At 36.1% G+C, this 18,859-nt stretch overlaps 1 protein-coding gene across 1 annotated transcript in view; it reads left to right on the top strand.

Moving 5' to 3' along the window:
- The window catches only part of ZNF280D (zinc finger protein 280D), a gene marked incomplete at its 3' end in the record, with an annotated part of 96,455 nt that overhangs the window by 37,418 nt on the left and 40,178 nt on the right, over window positions 1–18,859 (top strand). The window contains exons 11-14 of the mRNA XM_079699870.1: window positions 8,598–8,732; window positions 10,566–10,873; window positions 11,350–11,490; window positions 18,457–18,519. Of these exons, the coding sequence (XP_079555996.1) occupies window positions 8,598–8,732; window positions 10,566–10,873; window positions 11,350–11,490; window positions 18,457–18,519 (647 nt within the window). The remainder of the gene's footprint in view (window positions 1–8,597; window positions 8,733–10,565; window positions 10,874–11,349; window positions 11,491–18,456; window positions 18,520–18,859) is intronic.

Genomic DNA, 18,859 nt, shown 5'->3' with positions numbered 1-18,859 from the left:
AGTGGGCAACCTTGTCTTGTTCTTGATCTTCGTGGAAATGGTTTCAGTTTTTCACCATTGAGGACGAGGTTGGCTGTGGGTTTGTCATATATGGCCTTTATTATGTTGAGGTAAGTTCCCTCTATGCCTACTTTCTGCAGGTTTTTTTTTATCATAAATGGGCGTTGAAAGCTTTCTCTGCATCTATTGAGATGATCATATGGTTTTCCTCCTTTAATTTGTAAATATGGTATATCACATTAATTGATTTGCGTATATTGAAGAATCCTTGCATTCCTGGGATAAACCCCACTTGATCATGGTGTATGATCCTTTTAATGTGCTGTTAGATTCTGTTTGCTAGTATTTTGTTGAGGATTTTTGCATCTATGTTCATCAGTGATATTGGCCTGTAGTTTTCTTTCTTTGTGACATCTTTGTCTGGTTTTGGTATCAGGGTGATGGTGGCCTCGTAGAATGAGTTTGAGAGAGTTCCTCCCTCTGCTATATTTTGGAAGAGTTTGAGAAGAATAGGTCTTAGCTCTTCTCTAAATGTTTGATAGAATTCGCCTGTGAAGCCATCTGGTCCTGGGCTTTTGTTTGTTGGAAGATTTTTAATCACAGTTTCAATTTCAGTGCTTGTGATTGGTCTGTTCATATTTTCTATTTCTTCCTGGTTCAGTCTCAGAAGGTTGTGCATTTCTAAGAATTTGTCCATTTTTTCCAGGTTGTCCATTTTATTGTCAAAGAGTTGCTTGTAGTAATCTCTCATGATCCTTTGTATTTCTGCAGTGTCAGTTGTTACTTCCCCTCTATCGTTTTTAGTTCTACTGATTTGAGTCTTCTCCCTTTTTTTCTTGATGAGTCTGGCTAATGGTGAATCAATTTTGTTTATCTTTTCAAAGAACCAGCTTTTAGTTTTATTGATCTTTGCTATCATTTCCTTCATTTCTTTTTCATTTATTTCTGATCAGATCTTTATGATTTCTTTCCTTCTGGTAACTTTGGGGTTTTTTTGTTCTACTTTCTCTAATTGCTTTAGGTGTAAGGTTGGGTTGTTTATTTGAGATGTTTCTTGTTTCTTTTTTTTTTTTTTTTGTGGTACGCGGGCCTCTCACTGTTGTGGCCTCTCCCGTTGCGGAGCACAGGCTCCGGACGCGCAGGCTCAGCGGCCACGGCTCACGGGCCCAGCCGCTCCGCGGCATATGGGATCCTCCCAGACCGGGGCACGAACCCGCATCCCCTGCATCAGCAGGTGGACTCTCAACCACTGCGCCACCAGGGAGGCCCTCTTGTTTCTTAAGGTAAGATTGTACTGCTATCAACTTCCCTCTTAGAACTGCTTTTGCTGCATCCTATAGGTTTTGGGTCATCGTGTTTTCATTGTCATTTGTTTCTAGATATTTTTTGATTTCCTCTTTGGTTTCTTCAGTGATTTCTTGGTTATTAAGTAGTGTATTGTTTAGCATCCATGTGTTTCTATTTTTTACAGATCTTTTCCTGTAATTGATACATAGTCTCATAGCGTTGTGGTCAGATGAGATACTTGATACGATTTCAATTTTCTTAAATTTACCAAGGGTTGACTTGTGACCCAAGATATGATCTATCCTGGAGAATGTTCCATGAGCACTTGAGAAGAAAGTGTATTCTGTTGTTTTTGGATGGAATATCCTATAAATATCAATGAAGTCCATCTTGTTTAATGTATCATTTAAAGCTGTGTTTCCTTGTTTATTTTCATTTTGGGTGATCTGTCCATTGGTGAAAGTGGGGTGTTAAAGTCCCCTACTATGATTGTGTTACTGTTGATTTCCCCTCTTATGGCTGTTAGCATTTGCCTTATGTATTGAGATGCTTCTATGCTGGGTGCATAAATACTTACAATTGTTATATTTTCTTCTTGGATTGATCCCTTGATCATTATGTAGTGTCCTTCTTTGTCTCTTGTAATAGTCTTTGTTTTAAAGTCTATTTTGTCAGATATGAGAATTGCTACTCCAGCTTTCTTTTGATTTCCATTTGCATGGAATATCTTTTTCCATCCTCTCACTTTCAGTCTGTATGTGTTCCTAGGTCTCAAGTGGGTCTCTTGTAGACAGCATATATACGGGTCTTGTTTTTGTATCCATTCAGCCCATCTCTGTCTTTTGGTTGGAGCATTTAATCCATTTACATTTAAGGTAATTATTGATATATATGTTCCTATTCCCATTTTCTTAATTGTTTTGGGTTTGTTATTGTAGGTCTTTTCCTTCTCTTGTGTTTCCTCCCTAGAGAAGTTCCTTTAGCATTTGTTGTAAAGCTGGTTCGGTTGTGCTGAATTCTCTTAGCTTTTACTTGTCTGTAAAGGTTTCAGTTTCTCTGTCAAATCTGAATGAGATCCTTGCTGGATAGAGTAATCTTTGTTGTAGGTTTTTCCCTTTCGTCAGTTTAAATATGTCCAGCCACTCCCTTCTGGCTTGCAGAGTTTCTGCTGCAAGATCAGCTGTTAACCTTATTGGGATTCCCTTGTATGTTATTTGTTGTTTTTCACTCGCTGCTTTTAATATTTTTTCTCTGTATTTAATTTTTGATAGTTTGATTAATATGTGTCTTGCCGTGTTTCTCCTTAGATTTATCCTGTATGGGACTCCCTGTGCTTCCTGGACTTGATTAACTATTTCTTTACCCATATTAGGGAAGTTTTCAACTATAATCTCTTCAAATATTTTCTCAGTTCCTTTCTTTTTCTCTTCTTCTTCTGGGACCCCTATAATTCGAATGTTGGTGCTTTTAATATTGTCCCAAAGGTCTCTGAAACTGTCCTCAATTCTTTTCATTCTTTTTTCTTTATTCTGCTCTGCAGTAGTTTTTTCCACTATTTTATATTCCAGGTCATTTATCCTTTCTTATGCCTCAGTTATTCTGCTATTGATCCATTCTAGAGAATTCTTAATTTCATTTATTGTGTTGTTCATGGTTGTTTGTTTGCTCTTTAGTTCTTCTAGGTCCGTGTTAAGCGTTTTTTGTATTTTCTGCATTCTATTTCCAAGATTTTGGATCATCTTTACTATCATTATTCTGAATTCTTTTTCAGGTAGACTGCCTATTTCCTCTTCATTTGTTAGGTCTGGTGGGTTTTTACCTCGCTCTTTCATGTGCTGTGTGTTTCTTTGTCTTCTCATTTTGCTTACCTTACTGTGTTTGGTGTTTCCTTTTCACAGGCTGCAGGTTCATAGTTTCCGTTGTTTTTGTTGTCTGTCCCCAGTGGCTAAGGTTGGTTCAGTGGGTTGTGTAGGCTTCCTGGTGGAGGGAACTAGTGCCTATGTTCTGCTGGATGAGGCTGGATCTTGTCTTTCTGGTGGGCAGGTCCACGTCTGGTGGTGTGTTTTGGGGTGTCTGTGACCTTATTATGATTTTAGGCAGCCTCTCTGCTAATGGGTGGGGTTGTGTTCCTGTCTTGCTAGTGTTTGGCATATGGTGTCCAACACTGTAGGTTGCTGGTCGTTGAGTGGAGCTGGGTCCTGGCGTTGAGATAGAGATCTCTGGGAGATTTTCGCCATTTGATATTACGTGGAGCTGGGAGGTCTCTGTTGGACCAATGTCCTGAACTTGGCTCTACCCCTGTCAGAGGCACAGCCCTGACACGTGGCTGGAGCACCAAGAGCTTGTCATCCACACGACTCAGAATAAAAGGGAAGAAAAAGGAAAGAAAGAAAGAAAAAGGAAAGAAAGAAAGAAAAAGATAAAATAAAATAAAACAGTTATTAAAATAAAAGCAAAAGGTAATTATTAAATAAAATTTTGCAAGTAATTAAAAAATAAAGGAAGAAAGAAGAGAACAACCAAACCAAAAAACAAATCCACCAATAACAAACACTGAAAACTATACTGAAAACAAGCAAACAAAACAGACAGAACCCTAGGACAAATGGTTAAAGCAAAGCTATATAGACAAAATCACACACAGAAGCATATGCATACACACTCACATAAAGAGAAAAAGGGGAAAAAAATATATCGTTGCTCCCAAAGTCCACCTCCTCAATTTGGGATGATTGGTTGTCTACTCAGGTATTCCACAGATGCAGGGTACATCAGGTTGATTGTGGAGATTTAATATGCTGCTCCTGAGGCTGCTGGGAGAGATTTCCCTTTCTCTTCTTTGTCTGCACAGCTGCTGGGCTTCAGCTTTGGATTTGGCCCCGCCTCTGCATGTAGGTTGCCTGTGGGCGTGTGTTCTTCGCTCAGACAGGACAGGGTTAAAGGAGCAGCTGATTGGGGGGCTCTGGCTCACTCAGGCTGGGGCAAGGGAGGGGTGTGGAGTTCGGGGCAGGCCTGCGGCGGTAGAGGCCAGTGTGATGTTGCACCAGCCTGAGGCGCGCCGTGCGTTCTCCCGGGGAAGTTGTCTCTGGATCATGGGACCCTGGCAGTGGCGGGCTGCACAGGCTCCCAGGAGGGGAGGTGTGGAGAGTGACCTGTGATTGCACACAGGCTTCTTGGTGGCGACAGCAGCAGCCTTAGCGTCTCATGCCCGTCTCTGGGGTCCACGCTGATAGCCGCGGCTTGCGCCCGTCTCTGGAGCTCCTTTAAGCAGCGCTCTTAATCCCCTCTCCTGGCGCACCAGGAAACAAAGAGGCAAGAAAAAGTCTCTTGCCTCTTAGGCAGGTGCAGACTTTTTCCCGGACTCCCTCCTGGCTAGCTGTGGCACACTAGCCCCTTCAGGCTGTGTTCACGCCGCCAACCCCAGTCCTCTCCCTGGGATCAAACTGAAGCCGGAGCCTCAGCTCCCAACCCCCGCCCGTCCCAGCGGGTGAGCAGACAAGCCTCTCCGGCTGGTGAGTGCTGGTCGGCACCGGTCCTCTGTGCGGGAATCTCTCCGCTTTGCCCTCCGCACCCCCGTCTCTGCACTCTCCTCCGTGGCTCCGAAGCTTTCCCCCCTCTGCCACCCGCAGTCTCCGCCCGCAAAGGGGCTTCCTAGTGTGTGGAAACCTTTCCTCCTTCACAGCTCCCTCCCACTGGTGCAGGTCCCGTCCCTATTCTTTTGTCTCTGTTTATTCTTTATTCTCTTGCCCTGCCCAGGTACGTGGGGACTTTCTTGCCTTTTGGGGGCTCTGAGGTCTTCTGCCAGCGTTCAGTAGGTGTTCTTTTGGAGTTGTTCCACATGTAGATGTATTTCTGATGTATTTGTGGGGAGGAAGGTGATCTCCACGTCTTACTCGTCTGCCATCTTGAAGCTCCTCCCCAGCTATGTGATTTGTAATCAGTTTTTATACCCTGAGTTTTATGTCTTCAGTTGCCATGCCTGTCCAGTTTTCTTTTTTGTTTATTTGGAGCACCTAGGAGGTAGGCAGCAGTTAAGAGGGGAAAATCTATCAAAAGAAGGATCATCATGCATCCTTCAAGAAATTTACAATTTGTATGATTATTTACAAAAGACTGGGAAATTATAGCTGAGCAAAAACTTGTAATCGCGATAACATTATTAGAGCAATATGAGATAATAAGAATTGTTGACTCTATGGCTCATTTTATTGTTTTAGAAGACTTTGGTTGTAACTTTTGTTTAAGACAATGTATTGTTAGGTCTTGGGTGATTTTAGAGCTAACATTCTAGTTGTTACGACTTTTAAGAAATAATGAAAGTGATTTTGGATGTGTTAAATATGTCCGTTAGATCTTTAATAAAAACAGTAAGTAGTTAACATATGCAGTCATTTACCTTATGACAGCAACAGGTGCTTTACATGCATATTATCTTGTTGAATCCTCACAATCACCCTTAGAGATGAGGAAACAAAGTTTTGGAGAAAGTAAGTTGCTCCATGTCACATTACCTAATAAAAACCAGAGTTAAAATTTGATTTCTGAGCCCAGCCTTTCATTGTTCTACCACAGAGTCAGATTTTATTTTGGTATTATTAGGTCTAAGGTCAGAAATTACATATAGTCAGTATTACCCTAAACAGTGTAGCATGCTTATCCAAAATTCAACACAGACAATTATTTCTCTACCCTTGGAATAGATCACTACTTCTTTGGTTGAACATCATGTTATTAAAAAATGTACTGTGTCTTTATCACCTTTTGCACATTTAAATGCATACATACACAAGAGAAATGTACAAGACATGTCCAACTAAGGGAATAGTAGATTAATGTATTCTGTCTCAGGATTCTGGATGTATTTTCATTGAATGGAATGGCAGACATTTTGAACTAGTTAAATTGTACCTGCTGCTCATATGCACTTTCTGTCAGTCTCTTGCTTTCTGCCTCCATTTATATAACAAATATTTATTGAGTGCCTTACTGGTGCCAGAGACTGTTTTAGGTATTACATAGCAGTGAACAAAGCAAAGTTTGTGTCCTCTGGAATTTGGATTATAGTGGAGAAAAATAATAAATATATGTGTGCTTATATTTGAAGGTATATGTGTACTAGGTGGAAATAAGTACTGTAGAAGGAAAATGTGGAGGATAAGGAGTACCTAGGATTGGGGAGATGTTGGGAGTGGAGGAGTGGAGTGGTTGCTGTCTTGTACATATAGTGGCCAAAAACGGGCCTCTCTGAAAGAAATAAAGGAGTAAGCTGTGAGGAAATCTGGGAGAAGTAACATTATATCGGGAGTGAAGTGAGCGTGTACCTGGGGCACTCAAAGAACATCACAGAGGCCAGTTGTGGCTGGAGCAGAGTAAAGTAATAAGAGGAAAAGTAGTAGGAAATAAGGTTGTAGCAATAGAATGCAGGCCGATTCATATAGAGCATTGTAAACCAGAATCAGGACTTTGGAAAACCATCAGCATTTTAAGCATGTGAAAGATCTGCCATGTTTTAAGATCATTGGCAGCTGTGGGGAGAATAGATCATAGGGAAGAAAGAACATGAAAGGGAGAACATAGGAGGTTATTATTAGTCAAGTTGAGTGTCTTGGACAAGTATTGTAGCAGTGGTTGAAGGTAATAAGTGGAAATATTATGACAGTTTTTGAAGGTAGAGCTGACACCTTTTATTAACGGGTTGGATATGGGATGTGAGAGAGAGTGACCAAGTTTTTTGTCCTAAGCAGCTGCAAGAGTGGAATTTTCATATACTGTCATATGGTGAAGACTGAGGAAAGAACATATTTTGGGGGGCAGGGAGGTAGGGAAGAAATCCAGAATTCAGTTTTGTCCATGTTGGTTTGAGATGCATATTAGACATCAAGTAGTGATATCAAGTAGGTAGTTGGATAGATGATACTTAAAGCTGTGAAATGAAAAGGTAACCTCGGGAGGGATTATAGATAGAGAAAATATTTCTGGGTAATGGATTCTGGAGAACTCTTTTTCTGTCCTCTTGACTTGGTATCTGTTTCTTGTCCACGTTTTCTCTTTTTCTTCCTCTTCTTTGAGCAAATATGAGTGAATTTAAGTTGCCTGTACCTCCAAGAATGCATCACACTTCTAAAATAGTCTTAAGATGCACCTAAAATACAATACAAACATACTATATTTATATATTGCTTTGAACTTTGTAAAGAACTTTTATTTATGAAATGCCTGCTATGTGCCAGTACTGTGCTAGGTACTTCCCAGTGTATTATCTGTTCGAATTTTATAAATGATTGATTGTATTTAAATAGAAATAGTGATGTATCTGGCAGATTGTAGCTTTAGAGAAAACATTCTTTTGTATTTATATGTTGTTTCAGTTTATATATATGTTTGCATATACATATATAATTTTTAAATTAATGAGAGCATAAATATCAATATTGTAGTTGATATTGTGTAGTAGAAAGAACACTGGATTAGGTGTCTGGCAATTGTCACTGAATAGCTATGGGAAAGTGATTTGGATTTTTCTTGGGTCCTGTTTCCCATCTGTGGAATAATAACAGAATTAAGTTTGAGGAGAGACTTAGTCAAGGGGTCTCAGCCAGTAAGTAGATTGGGAATAGTTGTTTTTATTTATGCTTCCATATCCACACTGTCCAATGTTGTAGCCACTAGCCGTATGTGGCTATTTAAACTTAAATTAATTAAAATTAAATAAAATTTAAAATTTGTTTGCTCAGTTGCACTTGGCACATTTCAGGTGCTCATTAACCACATATGTCTAGTTGATACTGTATTGGGCAGTGCAGCTCTAGAACATTTTCATCATTGAAGACAGTTTTATTAGACAACACTGCTTTATACAGCCATTGCTATAACAACTTTCTTTGAAATCTGTGTTTGGCTATTTGAATTTATTTTTCCAACTTGTCAACCAACTAGAAATAGCAAAAATTAAAAAGAATTTTATAGGATAAAAATGTAGTATAGTTCATTTTCACAGTATCATGTGTCTAAGTACTTTAAAATTATAAGTAAAAGAGCTTTCATAGCACTATTGAGAGAACTTTCATTAGAATCTGTTGATGCAACTTTCATGTTCAATTTCTGGATAGTAACAGACATTTTTGAAACCTAAATACTAATGCAAAGAATGTTTTAAAAAATAAAATAATATTTTGCTATTATATATGATAAGAGGTGTAAAATACTAGTTTTAAAATTAGTATCATTAAAATTAAATCAGAGCAGTTTCAGGACACAATATTTGTGGTTGTAGAAATTATTTTTCTTCACTTTTTCTGTTTTCTAAATAGAAAAAAGGAATACATCGTTGTACAAAATGCAGACTACAGTTTTTAACATGCAAAGAGAAAATGGATCACAAGACTCAGCATCATCGGACATTTATAAAACCTAAACAACTAGAAGGATTGCCTCCAGGAACAAAAGTGAGTTCAAATATGCTGTATTCTGACATTTTGTATGATAATAGACATTAACTCCTGCCTGGTTTTATTTATGAATATAATACTTTAAAAATGATTTCTGATTTAATTAAGACTTTAATTTTAGGTTTTACCATTCCTGTGTTTAGGAATAAAACTTCTAACCATTGCTTTTTGGTCAGTAGTGCGTGCAACTCTAGAGTGGTATTCCTTTGTAAAAAGTATAGCTAGATTAACTGTTCCAGGGTTAATGGGTTATGTCAATGTTACATAGGCTATTTTGGAGCTATTCCAGTTGGCAGTGTATATGTCATTTTTATCTGTTAAACTGTAAGATGCTTGAGATCAGGAATCATGTTTTATTTATCTTTGTGTCCTCAGCATCTGGTATAGTGCCTTGAATGCTGTAGGTTCTCAGATGTTTATTGAAATTGTTATTACTGAGTCTACTCTCAGAGAAGCAAGTTCTGCTGCTGGATAGCATTATGTTTTAAGTGAGCAAACACATGTCTGACTGCATACTGATGATTGTAATTTACTTTTCCCTTTTTGCCTTATATACCTCTGTTTTTTCTGACTTCTTTATACACAGTCAGCTCTTGAATATTTGCTCCAGTGGAGGGAAACAGAGGCATGGATAATCCAAAGTGAAATAATCCCCAAAACATTTATATTTGGCTTTGGGTTCTTACCTTTGAATGTGGGTATGTCTGTTATTTGAATTAACTAAAACAATATAAAGCCATGCTCTGAAGACCTAGAGCAAGAGAAGCTATCCAGCATCCTTCCCTGCAATCCATTCATTCCATGCTGGGACTAGACATGCAGAACACTAATGTAAGCAGTGCAGTCCTCTCTCATATTTTCCCTTAATAATAATAATAATAATAATAATAATGATACTAAATGTTTTTATAGCACCTTAGAATTAGACTTTTGTTATGTTTATTCATATATTCTATTATTTAATCCATATAGTAAGCCAGTGAGGTAGACGAGGGAAGTATTGTCCCTTATTATAGATAAAGAAACTTAGAGAAGATGTTACTGATTCAAGGTCACATGGCTAGAAAGGAGTGGTATTAGCTTTAACCTCAGGTCTTTTGATTCCTAGTCCAATGCCTTTGTATGATACTAAAGCACATGTTTTTCATGGTACTTCCTCATAGGCTGTTCCTCAAATACATGGGGGGGTGTATAGTCAAATGATTAATGAGAAAGTTGGAGCAGTTGTGTTCTTCATTGTCAACCAGCAAATATAATTTCTTAATACCAAATGTTCAGTCTTGTATTAGTTTCCTTTAAGGAAATTCTAAGTATTATTAAACTTGCCATGCAATATAGTGAATTGATATAACCCCTCACATAACCTTTGTAAACATAAATCCTGCCCAATTAGCCCCTGGAAAGAAGTCACACTTACTGTAGATCTGTTTGTTTTATAGTTGTCGAAGGGTAACACAGTCCTTTCTAGGCTTTGAGATTTAAATTTTGACCTCTGTGTTTGTGAATTTTTAGTTATATCAGAGCATAGAAATAGCTATGGAATGTGCTCTTTTAATATTCATATAATTTGCTTTAACTCCTAATTATCCATTAATAACTCTTAACATATAACTGATATCAGTACAAAAATGTAAGATTACAAGTGAGTAAATATCAAGTTTAATTTCATTTAATTGATATGAACATTTAGAATAAATGGAAGACTTAGCAGTTACAGTTTATACTTGCCCTTTCCAAAAACTTGATGTTTAACTTTTTGTTATGCAGTGATATTTTAACAGTAATGCAGTGATTAATTTTCTAAAGCAAATATTATCTTCATTTTTGTAGGTTACTATTCGAGCTTCAGTTGGCCCTCTTCAATCAGGATCTTCAACTACACCTACCATTAGTGCAAGCACTTCTACACTTCAGCTCTCACCTCCAAGGACTAAAAATATAACTGCTAAAAATCCCACAAAATCTAACACAAGTAAACCTAATATAACTAAATCCATTGCAAGTAAACCTAATGCAAGTAAGCCTAATGGAAGTAAATCTAAATACAAATCAAAAATATCTAATATGCAAAAGAAACAAAGCACATTGGCTAGTAGCAATAAAAAAAGTAAAGTCAATACAGCATTGAGGAATTTAAGGTAATCTTTTATTCTTGATACACAATACTAATTTAATCTTAAGTATAAAAACTTTATTTAATATAAATTTACCCTATTACACAACTCTCTTGTACATTTATACACTGTCACTTAAGGCCAAGCAAATAATAAAAAATATTTTTTACAACAGTTGAACAGTACTTAAATTACTGTTTTTCTATAATATTCATTTATTACACTGGTGTTTTATGTTGTGCTTATATCTTGTGTTGTTTGAATTGGTTAATTTAACCAATTGATTAATCCCTTTTTTCCAGTAAGAAACATTAGCTGATATTAGATTTTTTATACTTATTCTAGCTGCTGTTCCATAGCAGATTTTTCAAATAATAAGTCTCTGTTTGAAGATGTTAATTTAAACACCTTAGCTTTAATTAACAGAAAATTAATAAGGCAGTCCCTTATTATTTTTGTTTTAAAATATATTTTTATCATTTTCTTTATATCTCTATAAGGTGTCGTCGGGGAGTTCACAAGTGCATTGAGTGTTGTTCTGAAATAAAAGATTTTGCAAACCATTTTCCTACATATGTCCACTGTAGTTTTTGCAGATACAACACTAGCTGTAGCAAAGCCTATGTGAATCATATGATGAGGTAAGATGAGTTAAACATCTATAATTACCAATTAAAATTACAGTTCAGCAAGTTTGTTTTTGAAAACAGTTATCCTATTAGAAGTCAGTTTCTCTCTTCTAAGAAAACTTCTGAGATGATTCCTGGTACTATTTTTCTGCATAGTAATTCATGAAGTTCCTGGAAACTCGAATTTTAAGAACAGTTAGACTAATGAAATTAGGATAGGTTTGTTAGGGAAAATAGTTTTTCTATGGGAATTTTTTTTCCTATAGAACTTTCAAACATGGTTAATTCCAAAGACAGAAAAGTAAATGTTTTAAGTATATTTGTGAAACAAATACATGTAATCTCATGAGTGTTATTCTCTTCAAAGCAGTCACTTTGAGAGATTCCAGGGTTTTCAGTGATGTTAGAAACTTCATTGAGTCTGTTTCTCTCTCTCTCTTTTTCTCTGTAATCCATCTGTCTGTCCATCCATCAAACCATGTCTCCTTGCATTCATTCAGTGAAATGAGAGACTATTTCAGTCATGATGCCATTGTTGGAATTATTTTTCTTTAATTCATTCAACTTAGATAATTAGAGTATTCTATGCAGAGAGAGCCTTCATAGCCTATGTTATCTTCATTTGTATCTCATTAGTTGGGGCATCCTTCAGGATGGATTTTTATTTTTTAAAAAATAGTCAAAAATTGGGACTTCCCTGGCAGTCCAGTGGTTAAGACTCTGCGCTTCCAGTGCAGGGAGTGTGGGTTCCATCCCTGGTCAGGGAACTAAGATCCCATATGCCACGTGGCACGGCAAAAAAAAAAAAGAAGAAGAAAATAGTAACGACAGATTATGAGAATAAAACATTTAAAAAATAAATAAATAAAAATTTTAAAAATAGTCAAAAGTTGTTCAGATATAAGCCAGTTAGGTTGATTATTCAAAGTGAGTTTCCATTTTTTCAGAAGTCAGAATATGATTAATAAAAGTGATTTTCTTATAGATCACAACATGACCTCTGTGTTACTTTCTGGTCATTATCAGATACTCCTTTCAAGGACTCTCCCATGTTTCTTGATGGCTCCAGCACCTCTCTCACAGTTTTTTAACCCCCTTGATGACTAGCCTGACATTATGGTAACTTGACTTCTTTAGTGCCATTGCTTTACATCACCTTTAAACTTGTTGTACCCCCTTTCTTACCACAGTACTATTTTAATCTTGTCATATATACTGTTCATTTCTTTTGAATTCCCATTTCCCAATAACTTTCTGGGCTTTAAGTTCTTTTTCCAGTCCAGCAACACCTATCTAACTATAGCCATCCTCACCGTCAGGGTCATCTGTTTTGATTGCTGCTTTGTTTTTGTTCTAGAATCCTTTACACATTTAGTCATGCTTACCTGGCATAAAGGCCAAAGACTTGACCATCTTCTTCTTCTGAACTTTATGCTCAATTCTAGACCCCCAAATAGTGCTTGATTCAATCAACTCTGACTCATGGTCTTTAACTTGAATTGGGTCCTATCTTTTTATTTTTAAATACTTCTTTATTCTTACCTACAGTATCTGATTAAACATTTTTTTGTACTCTAAAGATTTTATTTTGGCTTCTCTTAGTTATTAACATGGCCTACACATAGTTGGAGGTCATCCTTTTAATTAATCTTTTCAGCCTCAAATTTTTTTCCTGTTACATTTATCCAGGCATTAATCTCAGAAATCAAACATGTTTTACTTCTCCAAAGTTAACCCTGCTCCTTATCTCCTCTAGTTCTTCCACAAGTTCATTCAGTTAATTTGCAACTTCATCTTCTATCTACCTGGTTCCTTCTGCTTACAGATGATTTCAGGTATTTTTTTTAAGATGAGGGAGACTTGTCCTTACTGCCTACTTTCCTTATCTCTTGTCTTCTTATTACCATGAACATTTGTAAAAAGTATTTGTTAACTAGTATATTTGTGATTCATTTCTTTACCTTTTAATTTGAGTATCATCCTCACCTACCAACTAACACTGCCCCTTTAAAGATTATCTGTCAAGTACTGATCCCCCTATTTATTCACTTTTTTTTCACTTACTACTCTATGACTTCTTTAGAGTCATTGTTGTCACTCACTTTTGAAACTGTTCTCCTCAGCTTGTGTTTAACCGTTACCACTATTTTTCTTCTTCCTTTTTGCCTACTCCTATTCATTGCCTTTTCTTCCTTCAGCTCTTCTCTCCTCCTTACATTTCCTTTCTTCGTAATGTAACCACTGTCACTTTTACCTTTCAACTTTGAATCTTCCAATTTCATTCCTTAGTTTTCCTGAGATCTAACTCTGTATTTCTAATTATTTCGTGTTTTGTTTTGTTTTGTTTTTACCTTCCTTTGACTCATTGGCATCTAAAAAGAACCTAAATAAACCAAACATTATCATCTTTCCAGAATTCACTTTACTACCATCCAAATACTCTTTCAGGGCATCATTTGTGTGAATGTGGAATACCAGCTGGAAAAAAATTCACTGTTGCAAGTATCTTAAGCTTGTGAAGTTCTCTTGATCTGCATCATGGCTTCCTGAGACAACACCTTCTGCATTCTGCCTCTCTGCCTCCCACCTACTACAGTGGACTACACCTATAATCCATTTCCTCTAAACCAGGCCCCAGCCATCCTTTCCCAAGTGTACTTCTGTGTGGAATATCTCTTGTTCTTTGACAAATGTATGGCTCCCCAAATGCGGCCTTAATTCTGCCCTTAGTTTATAGGGGATCAAATCGGAAAATATTTTGTTTTCCTAAGCCAAGGGTCATTCTACTCTTCCCTCTCCCATTTATCATAGGCTTCTCATTTGTCCTATAAAACCTCCAAATCCATTCTATTCTAAAACATTCCCAATTAGCCCAACTCCCTTCTACCTTTATCCCAATTCCCAGTGAGCCCCAACCCTGCACTTCATTGTCAGGACACACAATCTTACTCATGGTTAGCCTCATGTGGAACTGAAAGCTTCCATTGCCACTCTTAGGGTTTGGTAGCTCACTTTTCCTTTTTCTCTACTTCATATGTACCCCTCCCTCACTCACTGCCTTAGATATCTCCCATTGAATGGCCTAACCACTACTTCTTCCCAGTGTGAATTCTTGTTACAGGCTTGAGTTTTATATGTACAGAAACTTCATTTTCTCCAGAGGATGAGTCTCTTCAATCCCTATCCCATACTACCTCTGTACTCTCAATTGGTCTTTTCCCCTCCAGTCTCAGACTGCTCTTCTCCAGAATAAACTTTCTCCCATACTCATTTTTGACAGTGGCTTTTCCTTATTCTGTGTTAGTCCCTGGAAAGCCCCTGTCCTTCCTTTCACTTTACCTTCTTTGAAGTGTCTGATCACCACAACCACTCACAGGGATCATTCCTCGCTTTGAGTTGTATGCCATTCATCCATTCTGCCTTTTGTTATGTTTGTTTGTATCTGTATTATCTCCTTGAGAAGAAGGGGCTCTTTGTATTTACCATGTCACCTAGCACATTACAAACAGCAAGTGAGAGTCATTATTGTAATTATAAAAGAAAGCCTCTAAAATCTCAAAAGAGGATATTAAAAAATCTTATGCAGTTGGAGCATTTTTGGAATAAGACTCTTACAAAGAAGAGCATCATTAGACATATAATTTTTAAGTGATTTTTTTAAAGAAGTAGCATTATTTGGGTTTGGTTGTTTAAATTATTGCACCCTGTTTGCTTATAGCTTTTAGGTAGCAGTAGAAGTCACCTGAAAAAATGAAAATGCATTACTGTGTAATATTGCTATTATTCTTCAACATTATGTATAAGAAAGAAGGCTTTTTTCTCTACGTGTAATAAAATTAGGTAACAGCCATAAGTACCTAATATCTCTTTTTCTAGCAGAGCTTACTGTTTGCTAAGAAGTGTGGTAAGCTGGTGATGAAGAATCTGACAAATCTGGATTTGAAACCAAGCTTCACCATGTATTTATTACATGTGTGACTTTGGGCAAATTACTTAACTGATTCCCATTTTCCTTTTCTTGAAGAGAAAGTTACTGTGATTATTAGAGGAAATGTACTTAAAGTGCTTCATAAAATGATTTGCACTTAGGAGATATTCAAGTAATTATAGGTATTATTTCTAAATTGTCATTATTCGGTATCGTAAAGTCCTTGCCTTTAATTTTCACAATTTAGTACGAGAGATATATTTACCTAGCTTAATGTGATAAACAAATGACTGTGAGAGCCCAGAGAAGGTAACGATGAATTCTTTATACAAGAAATGAGAAGGTATTGTATAAATGACATTTCATTTAGGCTTTGAAGGATGATTTAAAAATTTTCCAAGGAAAAAGAAAGCTGGTACAACAATTTGTTCCTGTATAATAATAAGACAGATTACTGAATTAATTTTTATAGGATATGCTTTAGTTCATTATATTTTTTATATAGATTTTTTGGCACTAAATAGTAGTCATTAGAAGAACAGTTAAGATTATTGTGATGGCATCTTAAATGGTCTTCTGTCCACAACCCACCCCTTCGGCCCTTTCCCATTTCTTCCTTTCTTTTGTTACTAATACCTGGTCAGGATATTTTTTGGCCTAAAATCCTTTACCTTCCTAATATTAATAGGATGAAGTTCAAATTTTCTGGAGAATGTAAGACCTTTTAATATCTAATTCCTAACTACTTTTCCAAGAGCCTTCAACTCTTATTTTCTTTGCTTTGCCTGGAGTAAGTCAGTATATGGACCTTCCTAACTGAAATGTACTACTAATTGTTAGCTGACTTCTCCATTTACCTGCAGCTTTCCCTCATGCAACCACAAAACTGTGTGTGTGTCACTGTTGATGTTTATCCTGTGATAATGAATATGTATTCACTTGTTTAGCAAATGTTTATTAGGCATTTATTCTGTGCCAGATGCTTTTTGACAGCCTTTCCCCCCAAACCCTGGACCATGAACTCTAAGGCAGACAGCCTGCTTTATTGTATCATCAACCTCTAGTCTGGTGTCTTAATAGTAGGCATACTGTCAATATTGTTGCATACTTTTGTATTTTTTCAGAGGTGAACTTTTTACTTGTATCAAAGCAAGATGGTCAAAGGGAGTTTTTTTTTGCCTCTAGACTTATTGAGGTATAATTTATATACAATAAAATTCATCTATTTTTAGAGAATAGCTTAATGAGTTTTGATAATTATATATAGTCTAAGTAGATGGTGAATTTTCAAAACCTAGATTTTAATGTTATGTTTTACTGTATCGTAATAAAAATCTTAACCTTTCTTTTCCTTTCTTAGATTATTTCCCTATTGTTATTAACTTTACACAGGTCTAATAGGAAGAAGAAAGGTAGTTTTTTTTTTCCCTCTTTATTGGTGAGCTACAGATCCACTTTTCCATTCCTATAATACACAAAACTAGAAGAATGGAATTTGTGTAATAAATATAAATAAAATGACAGTATAAGTCTTTTTTTATAGGTAGGGAACTCTAAAGTAAAACTGGATTCAGACAACTAAAATTTTAAAAGTACCAACATTTTAATAAGGTACAAGTTATAGACAGAAATGGAAGCCATCAAAAGACCCTAAAACGTAATTTTTTCCTCTCCTCTTACCAAATAAAGAAACCGAAACAGTTTGTTGAGAAGGAAGAAAGAGCTTTTAAAAGTTACTTTTAAATCTCATTAAAAAAATAATTTACTTGGTTCACATTATTTGGGAATCAGATAAAATCTGGGACACACTCCGAGGAAATACAGTTATGTGCACAAATTTTTGCATATAATTTCAGTGGTTCCCAGCCTCTTGATGGTTTCTTCGTAAAAAAACCATTCAATTATTTTTGTCATGTTATGCTGAATTTATAAACTCTTTAGTAGTAGTTATCCCCAGATTGAAGAAATAACTATTAAAAATCTTCTGAGAATGTTCTCTGGGGATTATAACTGGTCAGAGTATTTCTTTTCCCATACGTACATGCTCTACTGGTGATGGTTGCCTTGTATCTGAGACTTAGAATTGATTTGGTGTGTTGGCTACTTTAGGTCTCTCATTGCAGGCTACTGCTCCTCAAACTTTAGCTTGCATAAGAATTACTGAAAAAGCTTGTTAAAACAGATCCCTGGGCCCCACTGCCAGAGATTAATTCAGTAGCTATGTGTGTGGGGGGGTGGGTGGGGGGTGGGCACAAGACTTTGCATTTCTAAATAAGCTCCCAGATGATGCTGATGTTACTAGTCTATGACTCCACTTTTATCTGTGCTAAGTAGTACTGTGCTAAGCGGATCCTGGTTTTCTAGTATAGGAAAGCTTTCCTTATGAGATTTAAAAGGGTGTGTGAAAGCTATCATCATCGGCTACAAAGCTTGGTTAGGGGTTTTCTATTCTGTGCTTAGGGGAAGCATTGTTTTAGCTCAAGAGTTCTGTTTTAATTTGTTTTTTTTAAAAAAACCTCTCCTAGTAATTGCAAAGAATTCTAAATGTTTGATTTTACAAATGGTAAACAGTGGCATTTAGCTCAACTACTGTTTACTTCCAGGATAATTTGGAATCTACTCCCCTTCCTCAACACAAACATGTTAAGTTGGAAAAGGATTTTTTAAATGATTCTTATTGGTAACCATTCATATTATAGCAAAAATGTTATTAGCAAAACTTTTAAATTGTTTTCAACTCTTAACAGTTGAAGAAAATAATTTGATGTGATTTACTTTTTTAAACTCTTGAGTATTTTTTTTATGTGAGGGTGAGGTGCTGATTGTATAAGAATATGCTTAGTGAAATACATTTCACTAGAAAATAAATAGATAAGTTGGAATGTAAGCTAAAATGCTGAATGAAATAGGGATGATGAACATTATATTATTATTTATATCATAATGTTTTATTCAAAACTAAAGATTTAAGTATAGACTTGATATATAGCTATAAATTAATATGACTTACTGTATAGTAAAATTAATAAAATCTGTTTTGTCTCTCCCAGCTTTCATAGTAATCATCCAAGTAAAAGGTTTTGTATCTTTAAGAAGTATTCAGAAGATCTCAGGTAACTAGTTGATCTTTTAAATTTTTTTCTATTGAAAAATTATATGACTTAAGTCTTTTGTATATAACATTTTTATTGAGATACTGTTCATATACCATGCAATTCACACATTTAAATTGTACAATTAATAGTTTTTGGTATATTCACAGAATTGTGCAGTTACCACAGTTAATTTTAGTACGTTTTTGTCACTTTAAAAAGGCATTTTGTACCCGTTAGTGGTTATCTCCATTTCCTTCCAATTCCTTTCATCCCTAAGCAACCACTAATCTACTTTCTATCTATTTAGATTTGCCTATTCTGAACATTTCATGTAAATGGAATGATAAAATATGTGATC

Source organism: Hyperoodon ampullatus (assembly GCF_949752795.1).
Source record: "Hyperoodon ampullatus genome assembly, chromosome: 3".
In the NCBI taxonomy this organism is placed as follows: Eukaryota; Metazoa; Chordata; class Mammalia; order Artiodactyla; family Ziphiidae; genus Hyperoodon; species Hyperoodon ampullatus.
This window is presented reverse-complemented; position numbering and strand designations above follow the sequence as displayed.